General features: G+C 46.4%; 1 protein-coding gene across 1 annotated transcript; it reads left to right on the top strand.

Moving 5' to 3' along the window:
* The first annotated feature begins 6,818 nt into the window (after positions 1 to 6,818).
* LOC117509930 (N-lysine methyltransferase KMT5A) lies at positions 6,819 to 8,152 on the top strand. The gene is made up of 3 exons (XM_034169544.1): positions 6,819 to 6,883; positions 7,182 to 7,405; positions 7,527 to 8,152. The coding sequence occupies exons 1-3, from the start codon at positions 6,819 to 6,821 to the stop codon at positions 8,150 to 8,152; spliced, it is 915 nt and encodes a 304-aa protein (XP_034025435.1).
* The last annotated feature ends 10,995 nt before the right edge of the window (positions 8,153 to 19,147 follow it).

The following is a 19,147-nucleotide window of genomic DNA, read 5'->3' as shown; positions in this document are numbered from 1 at the left end:
TGAAGGCTGCCCATGGTGACCAAAAGCAATGCTGGAAAGTACTAAATAAAGTTCTCAGCCGGGGTAAAAAAACAACTGTCCTTCCTGACACCAACTGCAAACAGGCAAATGAAGATCTTGCCAACAGCTTCAACAATTATTTCAATTCTATTAGGAGAATCGCTATCAAAGATCATAAGGCCACCAGGGGGTGCTACATATCACCTGTATCTAAAAGGTAACTATTCTAAATCATTTTTCCCGAAGCCAACTGATGAAGCGGAAGTGCTTAAAATCATAATGGGATTGAAACGTTCGTTCACTGAAGGGATGGATGGTATTTGTAGCAAAATTATAAAATATGTGGCTCATGAAATTATTGAATTACTTGCTTATTGTATAAATTTGTCCTTAATACATGGTGTTGTACCTAAAAAAATCAAAATAGCAAAAGTCATCCCAGTATATAAAACTGGGGACAAAAACAATATGCATAATTACCGTCCAATATCTGTATTGCCTATTCTCTCCAAAGTATTCAAGAGAATTGTTTACAATAGACTAAGTGAATACTTGGACAAATTGAACATACTCACCACATCCCAGTATGGCTTCAGGAAAACGAGAACAACATGCATGGCCATTCTTGATCTTATAGACTCTAGAGCAAATAAATGATGCTATAGATAAAGGTGAATGTGGAGTGGGGATATTTCTTGATTTATCAAAAGCATTCGACACTATAGATTTTAACATCCTACTGGGGAAACTTGAGCATTATGGTGTCAGGGGCATTGTGCTCAATTGGTTCTGTTTGAAAGGGAGCATTATGTACAGATACACAGCAGTAAATCTCAACATAAAACAACAAAATGTGGTGTTCCACAGGGATCCATATTAGGTCCTCTTCTTTTTATTATTTACATAAACAATTTTATAAATTCATCAGATATATTACACAAAATTATTTCTGCAGATGACACAAATCTTTTCTTATCACATAAGAATCTTCAGTTTCTCCAAAACACAGTTAATGAAGAATTAACTAAAGTGGACATTTGGCTTAAATGCAACAAACTATCTTTAAACATTAATAAAACCCAGTACATTATGTTCCGTTCCGAGGGGTGGTGGCCAAGAGGGGTGGTGGCCAAGTGGTTAATGCGCTTGGTATCAGTTCAGAAGGTTCCGGGTTCAAATCCCACCCCTGCCACATTTCTCCATGTAATGTGGAGTTGCGTCAGGAAGGGCATCCGGCGTAAAACTTGTGCCAATTCAACATGCAGATCCACCTTGGATTTGCTGTGGTGACCCCAAGTGCAAACAAGGGAGCAGCTGAAGGGACTTACTTACATTATGTTCCGTTCTAACAGATCTCGGACATTGATTAACTTGAATTTAAATTGTTGTCTGCGTGTTCTTGCACTGCCCACGGATTCACGAGGGGAAACCTGAGACTTTCTATGTTTTGAGCAAAGGTTATTTTTGTAGGTTTTTTTTTTCCCCCCAACTACCCTAAACTATTTTAACAGAACAAAACTGCTTCTTTTACTTTTTTTTCTCATTCTGTTATGTAGAACAAAATGGTCATAATGTCAGATAAGTTGCATTAAATGTGACCAAGTCAATTTCAGATCACATAACTTTTTGAGATTCAACCACAAAGTTGGTTAATGTTGACAACTATATTTGCAGAGCACAGTTTGTGTAAATTATATGATTTCAGCTTAGACCTTGTTTTGGAAAACTCCATTTAAACAGAAACAGTCGATGACTTAGTTGAATAAAATCAAGACTTTGGGTGAATCTTAGTTTCAAATTCAATGAGGGGACTGATAGGCCACACCCTTTTAATTTTCCACCTTTGTTATGATCCCCAAAACAGATTTTTAAATCTTGGATCCTAAGATACTTTAACAAAACCAAACTACTTTCAGATTTTTCTCACTTTTTTAGAATATAATAATCATAATGTCAGATAAGTTGAATTAAATGTGACATTCAATGAGGGTGCTGATAAGCCACACCCACTTTTAGTTTTACCCCTTTGTTATGGACCCAAAAACAAGGAACATGGATCCTAAACTATTTTAACAGAACAAAACTGCTTCTTTTACTTTTTTTTTCTTCACTCCGTTATGTAGAATAAAATGGTCATAATGTCATATAAGTTGCATTAAATGTGACATTCAGTGAGGGTGCTGATAGACCACGCCCCCTTTTAGTATTCCCCCTTTTGTTATGGTACCAAAAAGAGATTTCATGGATCCTAAACTATTTTAACAGAACAAAACTGCTTCTTTTACTTTTTCTCACTCTGTTATTTAGAACAAAATGGTCATAATGTCAGATAAGTTGCATTAAATGTGACCAAGTCAATTTCAGATCACATGACGTTTTGAGATCCAAACACTATTTGGTTAATGTTGACGACTGTGTTTGCAGAACACAGCTTGAGTAAATGATATGATTTCAGCTTAGACCTTGTTTTGGACAACTCCATTTAAAATTAAACACAGTCCATGTTTGTTGTAAAAGATATTGTTAGAAAACCAAAAACGTAAATTTATCTTAAACTTCTTTAAAGGGGGTGAAAGGGGGTGGAGCTTAACAGCACCATAAGTTAAGTTGACACCAGAAGACTCGCAGCTGGAGCTGCGCACACAGTTTCTGTTTAGTTGCTGTGAAGATTCGCGTGGAAAACTCACGTACAAGTATCATCTGGAAGTTTCACCTTGAAGATTTATCAACAAGATTCAACAACAGGACTCACTTGTAAGACTGACCTGGAAGACTCGGCTTGAAGATTTTTTTCCTGCTCTGAAGAATCACCTTGAGCTTTCTTTTTTCTATTAGTTTATAGTTTCATGGTTTTGTAGTCTTTGTAATTCAATGGCTTCTGCAAGGTAAGTATCAACTCTCTTTGTATTTTCTTTTTAGTGGTTTATGTCTACTATTAGTCTTAATCCTTTTCATTTGTTTATTTGCAAACAACTCTCTTGATGTAGTCGACCTGATGTTGCTAAACTATTTGAACATAAACTCTTTTTAGTTTTCTAACGTTTTAGCTAACATGTGACTAGCTAGCATGTTAGCCAACATGGCGGCTTCCATTGTGATAACATGTGACTAGCTACCATGATAGGTAGCATGTTAGCTAACATGTGACTAACATTTCAGTGGAGAAAGTGAGAAAACTAACACTAAAGAGAGCAAAGTTTCTGTTAAAATAGTTTAGCAACATCAGGAGATTTGATGGCAAATAAACAAATGAACAGGAGTTAGCTAACATGTGACTGACCCTAGCAGAAACTACTGAATTTACACCCTGAGTGAATGTGAAACCTGAAACTGCTTTACTTTTCATATTTTCCTTAATGGCGTTTTCCCACTTTTTGACTAACTTGTGACTAACCCTAACTGGAACTGCTGAATGTACACACTGAGTTGAGGTGATACCTGAAAGGGGAACAGTGTTGCCAGATATGAAATATGAAACTATCGTACCAAAATCTCAAAATTATCGTATTTTGGGAGCTATCGTAGCTAACGTAGTTTTTTTAATTTCCAAAGAATTTTATGTCACATTTTAAAACAGTAATTATAGTAATGGGGAAATTATGGCACAAAAAGAACGCAAATGCACTACCAGACTAGAAAGATATTTTTTTTTCTGTGAAGGCACACAAACGTGTTAATTACCAGACTAGAAATAGTCAAATTCAGCCTCGAGGTCGCTGTCGTCATCCGATGCCATGGCCACTTGTGCAGATTTTGTTGAACACAGAAAAAATGTTGACACCTCCATAAGGAACTTGAACTTTTTTTATTATTCTTGTATATCTCTTTGCTCTTGTGTTTTGTTAGTTTGTTATTGCATTTGTTGAAATAAAGTTTCAGGAAAAAAAAGATGTTGTTGGTTGGGGAATCTTCCTGTCACTGCAGAGATTGGATGGGAACTCATTATTTTGTATGGAGAGGGGGCGGGCTTTCAAATGACTTTGTCCTGACCGGCCAAAGCCAGCAGCAGCCCTGTGTGTGGTGTGTCTTTGATGCCGCCTGAGTGCAACGCCTGCAAAATGATTCTTGGGTGTCAGAGAGAGATGCGTGTTTGGGCAACCAACTGAAATTATCGTACATATTGGATTTTTTCCCATTATTGATAGTACATCGTACAGAGGGCAGAACTATCGTACAAATACGATAATTATCGTACATCTGGCAACACTGAAGGGGAAGGAAAATAGCAGCACCCTGACTGAAGAGAGCCCAGTAGCAGCCTGATGGAAGAGGACTGCAATCCTATTAAGCCGTTTGACCAGATATTTTATTTAGTATGTATGTATGTATGTATGTGTATATATATATGTATGTATATATATGTGTATATATATATATATATATATATATATATATATATAAACATGTAGTTATTGTCCTTACAGTGCTGCCCACCGCCACTTTCTGCTGTGTCCAGTTTGCCACAAGACCCAGCAGGCCCTTGGAGTGCACCTCCGCCGGACCTGCATGAAGAATGCAACCCCAGAGACCATCATGGAAGCCGTTGAAAAAGCAAAGGATGATGTGTTTGAGCTGCTGAAGTCTGGCCGGGTTTTCCACTACGACCTGCTGCATGGGATATTTGAATCTCGTGACCCCCTCGGGAGGTAGGTGGCAAAAACAATTACTTTAATCAATCGCTTCGTATTTCATTGAATGAACAGCACAAACTAAACTTTTTTTTTCTATTTTAAAGGCTGATTGAGGAGCTGGAGAAACGCCATATGGTGGTCAGTGAGGTGCCACTGACTGACAGTCCTGACACCCAGGCTGGACGTTCCATTGCTGTGGAAACAGGCCAGTGCCAAACTCCTGAGGTGGCCCATGAAGCTGGAAGTGAAAGCAGTGGAGAGACCTTTCAGTGGTAAGACCTTATTTACTGCAACAAACCTTTGGTATTTAGAGTTCTTTGTGTGTGGTTTTTATTATAACTGTAGTTTTTTTTTTTTTTTTTTTACTTTAGTAGTCGCAACCCAGAATGGAAAGTGAACAAGAGGGCACTGATGGCAGAGATGGGTCTCTACCAAAAACACTCCCTTGACCATCCTCTGCTGAGGGACTTTGGAAAATACTTACTGGAGGACCTCGACAATGAGAACTACAAACAGGAGGTGAGTATTTCCATCACATGTTACATGCCAAGACATAGCTATATTGCCGTCCATTTTAGTAGTCAAAAATGTTTTATAGCTTTTTTAACAAACTGCTTTAGGTTTTTTTCTGTTATTTACAATAAAAAGGTCACAAAGTCAGTGAGGGGAAAAAAACTAAAGAGCAGGTCCCACTGTTATTCATAAATGTTTGTCTAACACTTGTGTTTTGTTTCCTGCAGGTGGAGAACGTGGCAAGGTTTCTGTTTTATATGGACCCAGCCCGACCCTCTCTCCTGTTTGTGCGTGACAGAGAGAGGACCAAGGAGTACCTGAGAAAGCTCAGTGAGGCCCAACTCACTAAGCAGACTCAGGTGAACTACCTGAAGAGCTTGAAGAGGTTGGTAACATTTGTTTTTCCCCATGTGACCACAACATCAAACTTGATTAAATGTTTTAATATTGACTGATGTGTTTTCAATTGGTTATTAATGTCAAACAAAACTGTTTTTACTTATTTGAGCAGATTCCTCAAATACCACACCGTCTGCACCAACCTGGTGTTTGATGACCGAGATCTCCACACGGAGGCCAAACATTACATCGACTACATCGATGATCTTTGGACACAGTTGAGCAAGGGGGTCAGCAAGGAGATCGTTGCGAAGCGGTACGTCTGTCTGTCCGTTGTACGTACACTATGGAACACCTTGAGCAGTTTGAGTGATGTATGTTGTACTTTCACAGCGATAGATTCCTCCGGAACGACGCTGGTATGACTCCCTGTGACTGCTGGGCGGTGCTGAGGGCAGCAAAGCAAGACTTCCTTGCTGTCATGGGGAAAATTGAGGCTGCTCCCTGCTACAACCTCCAGCTGGAGACTTCAGAGTGCCTCCTGGTGCTGTACTACGTAGAGGCCATCGTGGTCCTGAAGCACCTTCAGAGGCCCGGTGTGGTGGAGCACATGACTGTGAGTGTTGTTCTTTGGTTTTCATGAATGCTTTGTCACCTGCCAAAAACACTGACGTTATCAATTAATGGATGGTCCCGTGTGTTTGCCACAGGTGGAAGAGTGGAAGAATAGGATCCAGGTGGAGAGGGGCCACGTTGTCATTGCAGTGAAAGATCACAAGACGGCAACACGGCAGGTGGCCAGTTTTGTGATCTCTCCAGAAGAGGAGACAGTAAGTAGGGTTTTTACAAGTGTAATGTTGGAAAACTGAGTTAGAAACTGATCTCTGTGCTCTTTTTTTTCTCCACACAGTGGTTCGTTTACTACTTTGATGTTGTGAGGAGCATTATGAAGACATCAAAGAGGTTCAGGAAGGAGCCAGAGGGCAACAAGATGGAAAACCCTCAGGAGAGGTTTTTCCTTTCCACATCTGGGATGCCGGTGTACAATGCGTCCAATGACCTCGCTCGACTGCACAAGAAGTAAGTGAATCGTAATAATGGAATTTTCTTGAGACATTTCTTCACTTGATAACTGAGTTACGTTACCTAGCAACAGGAGGGATGAGAGACACTCATTTATGATTTACTATGTAATTTCATTTTAGATACGATGTCCCAGTGGTGACCAGTCAGTTGGCGAGGCGCATTTTTGAGACTGCAGCAAAGAAGCTGCCTGATGTGGACAAGTCCCTGGTAGCAGAATACCTGACCCACTCCACAGAGAAGCACTCCTGGATGAAGACAGGTGCCAGCTTGTTGAAGGGTTACCAGATCATCCACACATTGGGTTCTGACTCGAGGTAAGAATAAAGAACAACTTTATTTATCCCGATGGAAATATTTTACCAGATGCAGAAATACGAGACAATATTTCACTTTATTTATGTGCAATAACTTAGATGAAATTATGATGAATAACTGGAATATGTTTAGCAATTATACAGTCTGTCACAGGCATTTTATGTTGCACCTTGGTGGTCTCAGTTGATGGCTGAAGGTGCATCAGATGTTAGTCATATTGTGCACACACACTGTTGATATCATGCATATCAGTGTGGACATGGGCCAAATTCTGTGTTCTGTTTTTGTTGTAATCAGTGGAGAATCTGGAGATGATGCAGCCTGCACATCTGTCAAGTCCCACAACATCCAGATGGACTTCCAGGTGGTCTGGGATAAGTTCCTGGTGGAATTTCCTGTGACTCTTGATGGGACGGTTCCAACACGGATTTCACGCTGCGCTGTATCACAGGAACACCAACGGAAGATTTATGAGCGCTGGCTGAAGACGCAGATGAAGATGAGAGTTGAGCATGTCATCTGTAAGTATATCGTCCATTGAAATGACTCCAGAACGGTGTAGTTTAAAACGCTGCTACTGGCAGGATTCATGCGTCAGACTGGCTTTGCTAATCTTGTGCTGTTTTTGATTCTCCGTCACAGCCCACTTCAACCGTCGCCTCCCCTCCACATCCAGAGTGGCTGCCTGGATTGCCAGACAGGGCTGGAGAAGCAATATCCCTGTTGCAGACACTGTGCTGAAAGCATGGAAACCCAGCGGCAGCATGGAAGACATGCCTACTTCAAAACACATCCGGCGCCTCATCAGCAACCAGAAGTGGAAGGGGCTTGCCCTTAAAGACATCGAAGGCAAGGGCAAAGGTGTGGTTGCTGCCAGGAGGTTTGTCGCTGGTGAGGTGGTGTGTGACTACCATGGTCAGGTCGTCACAGGTGCAGAGGGGGAGGAGATCCATAAAAACACCAATGAAGAGGACACTGCCTTCATGTTCTTCTACACAAAGGACGGTCAGCGGATGTGCTTCGACGCCCATGCTTCAACATGTACATGCCACCCTGACCAGCAGCCTTTTGGGAGGATGATCAGTCATTCCAGGAAGAAGGCAAACGTCAGACCTCGGCTGTACACACTGGACTTGGATGGAAATGAGAGAGACGTCCTGCTCTTCCTGGCAGTGAGGGACATCAAGGATGGTGAAGAAATTCTTTTTGATTATGGAGTCAAGAGAAATTCTTTCTGTGGGGTAGGCCTGCAGTTGGACTGGATTTGACATTCCTTCTCCCTCCTCTTAACACTGGGTTGCCTGTTCCAGTGCAAGACCCTGATTTTGTTTTTTTTTTCCATATGGACACTGATTGAGGTCAGTGTCCATATGGTCTGAGGTCACTTTATTACATAGTTCTTTTTTTCTATTTTAATATGGACACTGATTTCAATGTTACACACACATGATTGCACAATAAGTGATGTCAATTTATTGCATATTTTTTTTTGTTTCTACACTCAACAAAAATATAAATGCAACACTTTTGGTTTTGCTCCCATTTCGTATGAGTTGAACTCAAAGATCTAAAACTTTTTCCACATACACAATATCACCATTTCCCTCAAATATTGTTCACAAACCAGTCTAAATCTGTGATAGTGAGCACTTCTCCTTTGCTGAGATAATCCATCCCACCTCACAGGTGTGCCATATCAAGATGCTGATTAGACACCATGATTAGTGCACAGGTGTGCCTTAGATTGCCCACAATAAAAGGCCACTCTGAAAGGTGCAGTTTTGTTTTATTGGGGGGGATACCAGTCAGTATCTGGTGTGACCACCATTTGCCTCATGCAGTGCAACACATCTCCTTCGCATAGAGTTGATCAGGTTGTCAATTGTGGCCTGTGGAATGTTGGTCCACTCCTCTTCAGTGGCTGTGCGGAGTTGCTCAATATTGGCAGGAACTGGTACACGCTGTCGTATACTCTTAAGGCTATGAAATTGGGCTATTAGTAAAAAAATATTTGCGTTTATATTTTTGTTGAGTGTATTTTAATATGGACACTGATTTTAATATTGCACATGATTGTGCAGAATAAGAACATATTTGTATACAGCGAGGTCATTTTTTTTTTTTTTGGGAATGTGCAATGCTTTTGTAACATGGCTTTAATAATATAACCTGTGCTGTAAAAATTCATACAAGGTGGATGGTTTCCTGTAATCGGATTCTTACTAAACTGTCAAACTGTGTATCCAGTAGTCAAGGCTGGAGGATAATTCCCAGAATGACAGTGACCAGTTTTCAGTTTGGTTGGGAAGTTAGGGTCGGCAAAGGTAGTCAGCAGGTTTTTTAGGGACCCTTAGGACAGTTGTAAAGTGAGAATTAAAACATATGGGGCCTCATTTATCAACATTGCGTAAAAACAGGCGCAGATCTGAGTGCATAATTGGTCTTATGACAAGACACGTGTGATTTACGAAACATTCGTATCTGACCAATCCTAGCGTACGAATGATCGGCTCTTGATAAATGCGGCGGCTGAATTTAATCGTCATTAGCATGTTACGCCCTTAAATCTTAATGGTTCGGAAGCCTTGCTCAGTGAGCTCAACATGGAGAGAAGAATCACTGGGAAGAAAAAAAACTTTTCGGAGATGGAAATCGGCATCCTAACATCGGAGGTGGAGAAAAACAAACTTGCACTTTTTGGCAGTCTGAAAAGTGGAGTCAAAGGTGCTCATAAAAATGCTGTGTGGAAGAGTGTAACAGAGGCGGTCAACAGCGTTGCCCCAGAGGAACGGACTCTGGCTGAGGTTTGAAGAATTCTTTGACTTAACCTATGCCTAATGATTTTGAATCAATCTTTTATGCACCCACACTTAAAAGCTTATGCCTGCTAATTGATTAAGAATTCTTTGCATTTAGGTCAAGGAAAAGTGGTCCGATTTAAAGCTGGCCACCAAAAAACGTGTTGCGGCACTTAAGCGCAGCATTAGGCATTTTAATGTGCAATGATTAGTTGTCATGTTTAGGCAATTTGGCATATGTATTTATTTTACAAAGGAAGCAGTATCATTAAAAATGTGGGCTTTTTTAAATTAATTTTGTTAAATCCATTTTAAGAAAACCTTTTTGATCTGTTCTGAATATGTGGCTGCTTATGCTTGGATGACAGCTGAGGTTTGTTTCAGAATTATTTTCAGACTCAGATTTTGCAGTGCTGCGCCGCAAATCCACACTCAGATTTGCGTACACGAGCTCAGACCAGACGTGAGCTCTGTCGTCCAAATTGATAAATACCGAAGTTTGCGTAAAAATGGTCGAACACACGTTTTCTGCCGTACGTTTGTTTGATAAATGAGGCCCATGGTGTTTCTGTAATTGTACACGCAGACGCTCAGGTCCTCTGCAATGAACCTCCACAATTAAAACCCAACATATGGGAATTGCTCCATTCTCATGCTGACTGAACTGTGTAATAATTTTTTGTCGAGTAACTCACTGTGACGAACAAACAAGTATTTATGAAGAGAGACTGTAACGCTGGTTCTTTCGGGACTGGTGTTCACTGATGACTATAACGAATGTACTGCGGATGTCTGTTGCTGTGCGTGTGTTGAAGGTTAAAAGCAAGGTTGAAACAAAAAACTTTTTAAATCTTTAAGACACACAAAGCTCCTCGAGGCTGATTGTTTCCCACAGAAAATAACCTATAAAATGATGAAATATGAGTTTTCTGGACCTGCAAGATGCTGCATACAAGTTTGACAAAAATGTGTTGGTAACATTGTTTATACAAAATCAGATACAGTGAGTCAAATGTGCATTAGGTGGCTCTTAGGTGCCTGGCCTTCATGGGGAAATATCAGAGGTCACGATCAATCTATGGCAGTTTATAAGAGACATGCCCACAGTAGCTTACTGAGCTATCAATTATTAGATGCATCACAATGCAGATCTTGAACCATTTTGAGCCGATTCACAAAGGTCAAAATAATTTATAAATGTTTAGAGCAGGGGTCGGAACATGGCTACTGACCGCCATGAAGAACTTTTCTCATTTCTTAGGCAAGCCTGAATTTCTACTTTTACTCGTCATATTTTGACCCAGTAATGTACTTTTTTTTAATTGAAGAACATTTGTGATATGGCTTCATTGTAGCCAATCTGCTCCAAAGTCTGGAGGAGGCAGACAGTGTGATGCTGAGCAAAGAGAAAACCATCTGCTTCTCATGATGTTAATTACCTTCTCACACGTGTTTATTACTTTCCCTATATGTGTTTTCCAGATCAGCTTTTCATCAGACCACACCCCTAAAAATTTGAAAACTTTAACCTTTTCAATCGATGAGCCGTACATGCAGAGGCTCTCAGACTGAATCTTTCTTTTTAACCCAAAAATCATAAATTTACTTTTTTCAACGGACAACTTAAGCCCCCACTTATTTGCCCACTGCACAACTTGGTCCAAGGCTTTCTGTGTTTGAGAAAACACATATTTAAAATTCCTCCCACTCCTCCAGATGGTGCCATCATCAGCAAAGAGATTTTCCAAACCTACTATCAACATTTTCAAAGATACCATTAATCAGAACATTAAATAAGACAGGACTTATAACTGCCCCTTGCAGAGCACCGTTATCTACTCCTGCTGGCTCTGAAAGCACACTTCCCACCCTTACCTGAATTGAGAGACCACTTCGAAAATTCTTAATCCAATGAAACAGCCTTCCACGGACCCCTGCATCATGTAGTTTTATAAGTAATCCTTCCTGTTGTGTGGGCCGCTGAAGAGGAGGTACTGCTGGCTCACCACCACCAGAGGGCACCCTGCCTGGAGTGCGGGCTCCAGGCACCAGAGGGCGCTGCCGCCTCACAGGAGCAGCCGGGGTGACAGCTGACACTCATCACCTATGACAGCTGTCACCACTCATCTGATCAGCATCGGTATATCAGCAAGACGTCATCTCCACCTCTTTGCCGAGATATTGTTCTACCTGGAAGGTAACGTACCTCAGCTGACTGACAGTATTCTTTTGTGACTTTGTGCGTTGTATTGTGGACTACTTTTCCAACGAGAGGTGGAGGTAGCTTTCCTGCCGTACGGATTCCTGGGTGCAAACGCGCCCTCATTTAATTGCTTTTTGTTCCTCGCCAGCAGTACCAGGTCCGACACGCGGAGGCAGTGGCCACCTGGGAGTTCGGGACTTGGCGGCTCCAGTATTCCCGGGGTCTGGTGGCGGAGGAAATCGTGTGGTTCCGGTTCTGCTTTGGACAGGCGTCTCCTATCTTCGAGCCTGCCCACACGACACCTTTGTGAATTGACTCTTGTCTATTGTTGTAATCTGTTGTATTTGTTGTGCACATTCACAACAGTAAAGTGTTGTTATTTGACCTACTCCATTGTCCGTTCATTTGCGCCCCCTGTTGTGGGTCCGTGTACCTACACTTTCCCAACAGGATATCTCGGCCACCGTCATGGATCCCGAGGGGCGTCAACCGGCTGTTGAACGGCCAATGGAAGAACAGGGCGCACAGGCGTCAGCAGGAGGAATGATCGGTGAGTTGCAGCGGATCCTCACCACTTTCACGGCTCGGTTGGATTTAATGACCGAGCAGAACGTCCTCCTTAACCGCAGGGTGGAGGCTCTCGCCGCGCAGGTGGAAGCGCGCCCTCAGGGCGCTGCTGCGGCTCTCCCTCCTGTCGACCCTGTGCGTAACAGTGACGTTCCACAGGTCGTTCAACGACCCCTCCCACCTTCCCCGGAAGCATACATAAGCCCTCCAGAGCCGTACGGAGGTTGTGTGGAGACGTGCGCGGACTTCCTTATGCAGTGTTTGCTCGTCTTCGCACAACGTCCTGTCATGTACGCAACTGATGCCAGCAAGATAGCTTATGTAATAAACCTGCTTCGCGGTGAGGCACGCGCTTGGGCTACAGCGCTCTGGGAGCAGAATTCACGGCTCCTTCAGACATATGATGGGTTTGTGAGGGAGTTCAGAACAGTGTTCGATCACCCAAATAGAGGAGAGACCGCTTCAGCCGTGCTGCTGTCAATGAGACAGGGGCGCCGGAGCGCAGCTGCCTATGCAGTCGACTTCCGCATCGCGGCTGCGAGGTCCGGCTGGAATAGCACTGCACTCCGCGCCGCCTTTGTAAACGGACTGTCGTTGGTCCTAAAGGAGCACCTGGTGGCTAAGGACGAACCGCGGGATTTAGATGGGCTTATTGATCTCGTTATACGATTAGACAATCGGTTAGAAGAACGCCGTCGGGAACGAGACGAAGGGCGTGGCCGGGCAGGCGCCGTCCCTCTCCCTTCCGGTTCTGACCGCGTTCTGCCCTCCCCACGCTCCACGGCCCCTACGCTCCGTGTGGTTACAGCTCCCCCTGCTGACGAAGCTATGGACACGAGCAGGGCCACATTTAGGGCACCAGATAGACAGAGGAGGCTGGCCCGCGGAGCGTGTTTTGTTTGTGGCTCGATAGAGCATCAGGTAAGAGACTGCCCCGAGCGGTTAAACACCAACGCCCGCCCCTAGAAACTGGGCTAGGGGTGGGCCGAGACATTCACGTGGGACACACCCACATTGCCACACGACTCCCAGTTACAATCCTTTATGAGGATTTAACCCTGAAGGCCCCAGCACTGGTGGACACGGGCTCTGAAGGGAATCTGTTAGACAGCAGATGGGCCAGGGAGATAGGGCTCCCTCTGGTGGCGCTTACCTCGCCTGTGCAGGTGCGGGCACTAGATGGCTCCCTACTCCCTCCAATCACACATAAGACACCACCAGTAACTCTGGTGGTGTCAGGAAATCACCGGGAGGAGATCGAGTTTTTTGTGACTCCTGCTACCTCCCGTGTGATTTTAGGGTTCCCCTGGATGTTAAAACACAATCCCCGGATCGATTGGCCGTCCGGGGTAGTGGTGCAGTGGAGCGAGACCTGCCATCGGGTATGCTTAGGTTCCTCGGTTCCTCCCGGTTCCCAGGCTAAGGAGGAGGTCAGAGTCCCGCCCAATCTAGGGACGGTGCCGGTGGAGTACCATGACCTTGTGGATGTGTTCAGTAAGGATCTGGCGCTCACCCTTCCCCCCCACCGTCCGTACGATTGTGCCATTGATTTGGTTCCAGGCGTTGAGTTCCCGTCCAGCAGGCTGTACAACCTCTCACGACCTGAGCGCGAATCAATGGAGACCTACATCCGGGACTCTTTAGCTGCCGGGTTGATCCGGAATTCCACTTCCCCGATGGGTGCAGGTTTCTTTTTTGTGGGGAAAAAGGATGGCGGACTACGTCTATGCATTGATTACAGGGGGCTGAACGAAATCACGGTTCGTAACCGATACCCATTGCCCTTGTTGGATTCAGTGTTCACGCCCCTGCATGGAGCCCAAATGTTCACCAAGCTCGATCTCAGGAATGCGTATCACCTGGTTCGGATCCGGAAGGGAGACGAGTGGAAGACGGCATTTAACACCCCGTTAGGTCACTTTGAGTACCTGGTCATGCCGTTCGGTCTTACAAACGCCCCTGCGACGTTCCAAGCATTGGTTAATGATGTCTTGCGGGATTTCCTGCACCGATTCGTCTTTGTATATCTGGATGACATACTCATCTTTTCTCCGGATCCTGAGACCCATGTCCGGCATGTACGTCAGGTCCTGCAGCGGTTATTAGAGAACCAGCTGTTTGTGAAGGGCGAGAAGTGCGAGTTTCACCGCACTTCTTTGTCCTTCCTGGGGTTTATCATCTCCCCTAACTCCGTCGCTCCTGATCCGGCCAAGGTCGCGGCGGTGAGAGACTGGCCCCAACCCACCAGCCGTAGGAAGCTGCAACAGTTCCTCGGCTTTGCTAATTTTTACAGGAGGTTCATTAAGGGCTACAGTCAGGTAGTTAGCCCCCTGACAGCCCTGACCTCACCAAAAGTCCCCTTCACCTGGTCGGATCGTTGCGTTGCCGCGTTCAAGGAGTTGAAACGGCGCTTCTCGTCTGCACCCGTTCTGGTGCAGCCCGATCCTAGTCGCCAGTTAGTGGTTGAAGTGGACGCCTCGGACTCAGGGATAGGAGCTGTGCTTTCCCAGAGCGGGAAGACCGATAAGGTCCTTCACCCGTGTGCCTATTTTTCCCGCAGGTTGACCCCGGCCGAACGGAACTATGACGTCGGCAATCGAGAACTCCTTGCGGTGAAAGAGGCTCTTGAAGAGTGGAGACATCTGTTGGAGGGAACGTCCGTGCCATTCACGGTTTTCACTAACCACCGGAACCTGGAGTATATCAGGACCGCCAAGCGGCTGAACCCCAGGCAAGCCCGCTGGTCACTGTTCTTCGGCCGTTTTGACTTCCGGATCACCTACCGTCCCGGGACCAAAAATCAGAGATCGGATGCCTAGTCCCGGGTACATGAAGAAGAAGTCAAAGCGGAGTTGTCAGATCCACCGAAACCCATCATCCCGGAGTCCACTATCGTGGCCACCCTTACCTGGGACGTAGAGAGAACCGTCCGGGAGGCCCTGGCACGAAGCCCGGACCCCGGAACTGGGCCGAAGAACAGACTCTACGTCCCACCAGAAGCTAGGGCTGCAGTCCTGGACTTCTGTCACGGCTCTAAGCTCTCCTGTCATCCAGGGGTGCGAAGAACCGTGGCAGTTGTCCGGCAGCGCTTCTGGTGGGCGTCCCTAGAGGCCGACATCCGGGATTATATCCAGGCCTGCGCCAGGGGCAAGGCTGATCATCGCAGGGCTTCGGGACTGCTCCAGCCGCTGCCCGTGCCCCATCGCCCCTGGTCCCACATCGGCCTGGATTTTGTCACGGGCCTCCCGCCGTCCCAGGGCAACACCACCATCCTCACGATAGTGGACCGATTCTCCAAGGCGGCCCACTTCGTGGCCCTCCCGAAGCTCCCGACGGCCCAGGAGACAGCGGACCTCCTGGTCCACCACGTCGTCCGGCTGCATGGGATCCCAACAGACATCGTCTCTGTTCGCGGTCCCCAGTTCTCCTCACAAGTCTGGAGGAGCTTCTGCCGGGAACTGGGGGCCACGGTGAGTCTCTCATCCGGGTATCATCCCCAGACCAACGGGCAAGCAGAACGGGCCAATCAGGAGGTGGAGCAGGCCCTGCGTTGCGTGACAGCTGCGCACCCGGCGGCCTGGAGTACCCATCTGGCCTGGATCGAGTATGCCCATAACAGCCAGGTGTCGTCAGCCACCGGCCTCTCCCCTTTCGAGGTGTGTCTGGGGTACCAACCTCCTTTGTTTCCGGTGGTTGAGGGAGAGGTCGGTGTGCCCTCGGTCCAGGCCCACCTACGGAAGTGCCGTCGGGTGTGGCGTGCTGCCCGTTCTGCCTTGCTGAGGGCCCGGATGAGGACGAAGGCCCATGCAGACCGTCGGCGGACCCCGGCCCCTACGTACCGGCCAGGGCAGGCAGTGTGGTTGTCTACTAAGGACATTCCCCTTCAAGTGGACTCCCCTAAACTGCAGGACCGGTATATCGGTCCGTTTAAGATCATCAAGGTACTCAGTCCAGCCGCAGTGAGGCTTCAGCTTCCGGCCTCACTGCGGATCCATCCCGTTTTCCACGTGTCCCGGATGAAGCCCCATCACACCTCACCCCTCTGTACTCCCGGTCCGGCACCACCTCCTGCCCGGATCATCGATGGCGAGCCGGCTTGGACTGTGCGCCGGCTCTTAGATGTCCGTAGGATGGGCCGGGGCTTCCAGTATTTGGTGGACTGGGAGGGGTACGGACCTGAAGAATGCTCCTGGGTGAAGAGGAGCTTCATCCTGGACCCGGCCCTCCTGGCCGATTTCTACCGCCGCCACCCGGACAAGCCTGGTCGGGCGCCAGGAGGTGCCCGTTGAGGGGGGGGTCCTGTTGTGTGGGCCGCTGAAGAGGAGGTACTGCTGGCCCACCACCACCAGAGGGCACCCTGCCTGGAGTGCGGGCTCCAGGCACCAGAGGGCGCTGCCGCCTCACAGGAGCAGCCGGGGTGACAGCTGACACTCATCACCTATGACAGCTGTCACCACTCATCTGATCAGCATCGGTATATCAGCAAGACGTCATCTCCACCTCTTTGCCGAGATATTGTTCTACCTGGAAGGTAACGTACCTCAGCTGACTGTTTGACAGTATTCTTTTGTGACTTTGTGCGTTGTATTGTGGACTACTTTTCCAACGAGAGGTGGAGGTAGCTTTCCTGCCGTACGGATTCCTGGGTGCAAACGCGCCCTCATTTAATTGCTTTTTGTTCCTCGCCAGCAGTACCAGGTCCGACACGCTGAGGCAGTGGCCACCTGGGAGTTCGGGACTTGGCGGCTCCAGTATTCCCGGGGTCTGGTGGCGGAGGAAATCGTGTGGTTCCGGTTCTGCTTTGGACAGGCGTCTCCTATCTTCGAGCCTGCCCACACGACACCTTTGTGAATTGACTCTTGTCTATTGTTGTAATCTGTTGTATTTGTTGTGCACATTCACAACAGTAAAGTGTTGTTATTTGACCTACTCCATTGTCCGTTCATTTGCGCCCCCTGTTGTGGGTCCGTGTACCTACACTTTCCCAACAGGATATCTCGGCCACCGTCATGGATCCCGAGGGGCGTCAAACGGCTGTTGAATGGCCAATGGAAGAACAGGGCGCACAGGCGTCAGCAGGAGGAATGATCGGTGAGTTGCAGCGGATCCTCACCACTTTCACGGCTCGGTTGGATTTAATGACCGAGCAGAACGTCCTCCTTAACCGCAGGGTGGAGACTCTCGCCGCGCAGGTGGAAGCGCGCCCTCAGGGCGCTGCTGCGGCTCTCCCTCCTGTCGACCCTGTGCGTAACAGTGACGTTCCACAGGTCGTTCAACGACCCCTCCCACCTTCCCCGGAAGCATACATAAGCCCTCCAGAGCCGTACGGAGGTTGTGTGGAGACGTGCGCGGACTTCCTTATGCAGTGTTTGCTCGTCTTCGCACAACGTCCTGTCATGTACGCAACTGATGCCAGCAAGATAGCTTATGTAATAAACCTGCCCACACGACACCTTTGTGAATTGACTCTTGTCTATTGTTGTAATCTGTTGTATTTGTTGTGCACATTCACAACAGTAAAGTGTTGTTATTTGACCTACTCCATTGTCCGTTCATTTGCGCCCCCTGTTGTGGGTCCGTGTACCTACACTTTCCCAACACTTCCCTCCACATACTATACGAGGTCTGTGAGAAAAGTATCCGACCTTTTTATTTTATGCAAAAAATATATGGATTTGATTCATATGTTTTTACGTCAGCCAAGCTTGAATCTTCGTGCGCGTGAGTGAGTTGCGTCATTCGCCTGTGGGCAGGCTTTGAGTGAGCACTGGTCCACCCCTCTCATCGTTTTTTCATTGCGAGGAAATGGCAGAATGATTTGGGCTTTGTTCCATCAGAATTTTTTCAGAAACTGTTAGAGACAGGCATAAGGAAACCATTCGGAAAATTCACATGGCTTTCGGTGAAAATTTTATGGGCTTCACAGAGATTAAGGAGTGTTACTACCGCTTTAAGGACGGCCCACAATGGCGCACTGCGCGCCCTGCTCCGAGCCGCGATCGACAGGCTGAAACGACCATTTCATTTCTAAACAGATAGCTGTATGGATCTGGGACCATCGTGTGCAATTTCTCTGCTTATCACAAAAGCTGGACATCAGCCATTTTCACTTTTAATGAGATTTTGTCATGGAAAGCCGCGCAGAGGCTTTGTGCGTCATGACGGAGCCGCTGATGGAGCGAGACAACGCCTCCGTTTTGGAGTGTCAGAGGGCAAGTGCTTGCTTAGCTTTTATGAAATGAGTACACACTTTAGATGATGCCATATGACTTCCCCCACAGTTGCAGCATTTAGGAGGAAGACCTTCACAGTTTGAGATATCATGACTTCCCCCACATTTTGCACATCTTCTGTCACATCTACAAGCAGCTGCCATGTGACCAAACCGCTGGCATTTAAAGCACCTCTGTGGGGGTCTTACATAGGCCCTAACCAGATATGACACAGCCAATAAACACTCTCACTGGAAGAACGCTCCCTTGAAGACTGCCCCCTTCACGGGCTTTGAAACGCTTCACTTCAGTGACTTCTCCACTGATATTTTCCATAATTTCATTTTCTGTCACATCAGCAAACACACTATATATTACACCTTTGACCACTTCAGTCTGCTCTGGGATGAAAACTTTTCTCCACTTTTTTCCTACAGATTTTACCAATTTTTTGGGCCTTAGCCAATTGATCCGCACTGGAGC

The sequence above is a fragment of the Thalassophryne amazonica genome, chromosome 5, assembly GCF_902500255.1.
Source record: "Thalassophryne amazonica chromosome 5, fThaAma1.1, whole genome shotgun sequence".
Classification (NCBI taxonomy): domain Eukaryota; kingdom Metazoa; phylum Chordata; class Actinopteri; order Batrachoidiformes; family Batrachoididae; genus Thalassophryne; species Thalassophryne amazonica.
Note: the sequence above shows the minus strand (reverse complement) of the source record. Positions and strands in the feature narration are given on the sequence as shown.